Source organism: Capsicum annuum, chromosome 9, assembly GCF_002878395.1.
Source record: "Capsicum annuum cultivar UCD-10X-F1 chromosome 9, UCD10Xv1.1, whole genome shotgun sequence".
Classification (NCBI taxonomy): Eukaryota; Viridiplantae; Streptophyta; class Magnoliopsida; order Solanales; family Solanaceae; genus Capsicum; species Capsicum annuum.
Window position 1 is genome coordinate 80,559,002 of NC_061119.1, and position 3,472 is coordinate 80,562,473.

The 3,472-nt window shown below is 30.4% G+C and overlaps 1 protein-coding gene across 1 annotated transcript; it reads right to left on the reverse strand.

Moving 5' to 3' along the window:
- Positions 1-2,465: 2,465 nt before the first annotated feature.
- On the reverse strand, positions 2,466-3,163 carry LOC124887092 (uncharacterized protein At3g28850-like; the record flags this gene model as incomplete). Its single annotated transcript, XM_047396271.1, has 1 exon — positions 2,466-3,163. A coding segment is annotated over one exon (594 nt), but the record flags the coding sequence as incomplete, so codon positions are not given.
- Between the last annotated feature and the right edge of the window lie 309 nt (positions 3,164-3,472).

A 3,472-nucleotide genomic window follows, 5' to 3' on the forward strand; every position in this document is an offset into this window, starting at 1 on the left:
GAGATAGGGTGAGCTCTTGGATATCGAGTTGCCCTCTTTCTCATCTATCCTTATTTGTCTTTTTCTTTCGAGACAAATGTATGAGATTATTTAAGACATTTTAGATTCTGAGATTGTAAATTTTTATTGTCAAGTTTAGAAGCTCTTGTATTAATACTATCAGGTCATGGTATTTGCGTTTGAATATCAGTTGTCCTTAGTTGTGAAATATTATTGTTATATATTGTGTTCACATTCTTCTTATATATTATTGAAATATTATTGTTATATATTCTTACCTTGGACATTCTTACCAAGGCAACCCATTGCAATAGCTTTGGGTTATAGCATCGGCTTACGTACCAGTCGGATGTGGTAGGTGCCATCATGACTCCAAACGGGGTCATAACACATTGGGAATGTTAGCTCTCACCCAATCCCTAAGGTCAAGTTCATGATCATTCTCTTATCATCTTGTGGCTTTTCTACCTTAATTCACCTAAAACTACTAATTCCATAGATTAGTTAGTGAACTAATGAAATGCAATGGTAAACTAACAATAATTAAGCAAAATTCATTAATTTTATACTCAATTTACCCTCTTTCGCTAGAAACCAAAAAATTCAGCCTTTAACTTTGAACGAACTATGTAAAAGCAAGTCTAAGGCTAGGTCATTGATTCACTAGTTAACGGGGATGAATTCCTGACCTTAGCAATAAAATATGATGATAAACAAATGTTTTTTTCCCCAAATCGCCACTAGAGAAGCTCCACATTAATAGGTCGCCATAGTAGTAACTTTTTCACTTTTAAGCATGTTGCTATAGTGACATGCATATTTATATAGTGACGTCAACGAAGTAGAATGTCCCTTTTTTTCTCCAAAAATCTCTTTTTTAACAACACACATTAAATCCAAGACATCATGAACAATACCCTTCACGTTAAGACCAATTTCTGGAGTTCTACTTACCCAAATTCGATTTAAAAAATTCTATGGATTTCTTATTGTCTTAGCTAATGAGGGATCAAATTAATCACCACCATACTTATTCAAATTATTTTTAGAGTGCTTTAGGTTGTACCTTTTAGAGTACTTTAGGTTGTACCTTACTCTGGTTTCATCCAAAACTAACCTAGCCTGAAATTTATAACTTTGAATTCGAAAAGAATTTTAACATGAAATTTTAAATGAAAGGCTTATATATAATGACAGAAAAGGTCATCACAGATTACATAAAATGTATATACTCAAATATATATTCTTAAAGCATAATTAATAAGTCAAGATTTATGAAATAATCTCCTAACAAATATTTTTCTAAAGAAAGTGTCAAGTTAACAAGCGCCAACTATTTTAAAACAGAGGTAGTATCATTTGCCTTGAATAAATAGAGAGAACCTAAAATGGATTTAAGTGGGAAAAATGTAGCATGCAAGTTCCGAGGTCAAAAATCAGATGCACCCATTTTAATTTATATAATTTTTGCTCAATTTGATTTTGACTTGACCAACGTAGACTTGGTAATCTCATTAAGAAAGTATTTATTACCAATTTATTTTTGTACTAAACTTATCTTATTAGTTATACTTTGAATCTCTAAATTTTAAGTGGTAATATTGTGAAAAAAATGATAAAGTTCTCTTTATTTCATAAATTAGACAAACAAATTAAAAAATTATTTTTAATAAGGGAGTAAATAAATGCAACAGAGGAAGTAATAATAGAAATACATTATCTTCTACATCAAAAAAGATATCATCTTATTGTCGTAGTTTCTTTTTTTCCTCTTCTAAATTAATAAAATATTATTAGATATGAAATAATTAATCTTATTTACGCGAAGCGGTACCAGAATGTGACAACGATAATATTAGATTTTTTTAAAAAAATAATCAATACACTAAAACTTCTGCTATGCGTTGGTTCTGGAGAAGAGCCAAATCATAAAGGTTTATTGTACACAACTTTTTTCCACATTTCTGCAAGAGAATATTTTCACGGTGCGAACCTGTGACCTCCCAGTCACATAACAATAACTTTACCAGTTACTCCGAGGACCCCTTCACTGATAATATGAGTTAACTTCACTAAATTTATAGTCTAATTTTATTTAACCCTAGTATAGGTACCCGCGCGATGCGTAGAATATTTCAAAAGCATTAGTCATTAAAAATCTTAACTTATTCACTGAAATAATAAAATCGATCAATTTTTATTATAGAGAAAATGGCAAAAAACCCCTCCAACCTTTACCCTAAATCCCAACTACACACTTATACTTTGCGGGGGTCCTATGACCTCCCTGAACTATTTAAAACTGAAATTATAATACCCCTGAAGGCTGACGTGGCATAGAGAGTGTGTTTCACTCTCTTAAAGAGAGTGAGCAACAAAAAAATATTAAAATTTTATTTTTAATATTTCTTTTATATATTAAATTATTATATATATATATATATTAATATTAATCAAAACTCCTCACTGTACAACAAACATCATCCAAAAAGAAAAAAATAATACAAACAAAATAAGGTAAAAAAAAGAAGACCAAGATTATTTTGTGATCAACCTTAATCACAACAAATTAAAATGGACAACGAATATGCCCATTTTCAGTACAATCTGGACATCTCTGGAAGCCAAATTCATCGTCTTTAATTTTTTCTTCTTCTTCTTCTTCTTCTTCTTCATAATAAATTTTACAGCTCTCCGAACATGTCTCACATGGTACAAATTTAATATCTCCACAGGCCTCACAATTATAACCTCCAATTACAACACCATCCTCTAGTATTTCACAGTTTTCAATGAACTTATTGAGCTTTCCATCCTCATTCATTTGCCGTATTTCATCATCTCCACCAATGTATTTTTTGCCTAAAAATATTCTAGGAAATCTCCCTCTACTGTATTCATTTCCCAGCAATTCTTTCAGCTCCTCTTTGAACCTCAAATGTATCAATACATCTCTTTCATTGATTTTAACACCCAATCCTTTTAGAATCACTCGAACATGACAACAATCCTCGTAGGTTTTCCTTAGACCTCTTAAAATTATGAAGTAAACAACAATCTTATCTTTACTGACTTGTACTCTATGATTTTCTTCACATCCGATATAAATAACAATCAAATCCACATTTCTTGAATTTCTAGAAATTAAAAAATCAGCACCAAATTAGGTGGGTATTCACAAAAAATAAATCAGGTGGGTATTCACAGAAAATTATGAAAAATCGGTGCCAAAGATCTTGTACAATCATAAATTCAACATCAATTTTCATAGTTGATAAATTAAAAGAAGAAAGAAAAGAAAAAGGAAAAAGATTGACAAATGGGTATTCTTTGATTTCTGAAATTGAAGAAAATGATAGAAAGAGAAAGTAAAGAAAATTTAATGAGTTCATTTTTGCTTTTGAGATTGAAGAAAAGAAGATGAAGAGAAAGGGGAAAAATGAATTGAGATTGAAGAAAATAAGATGTAGAG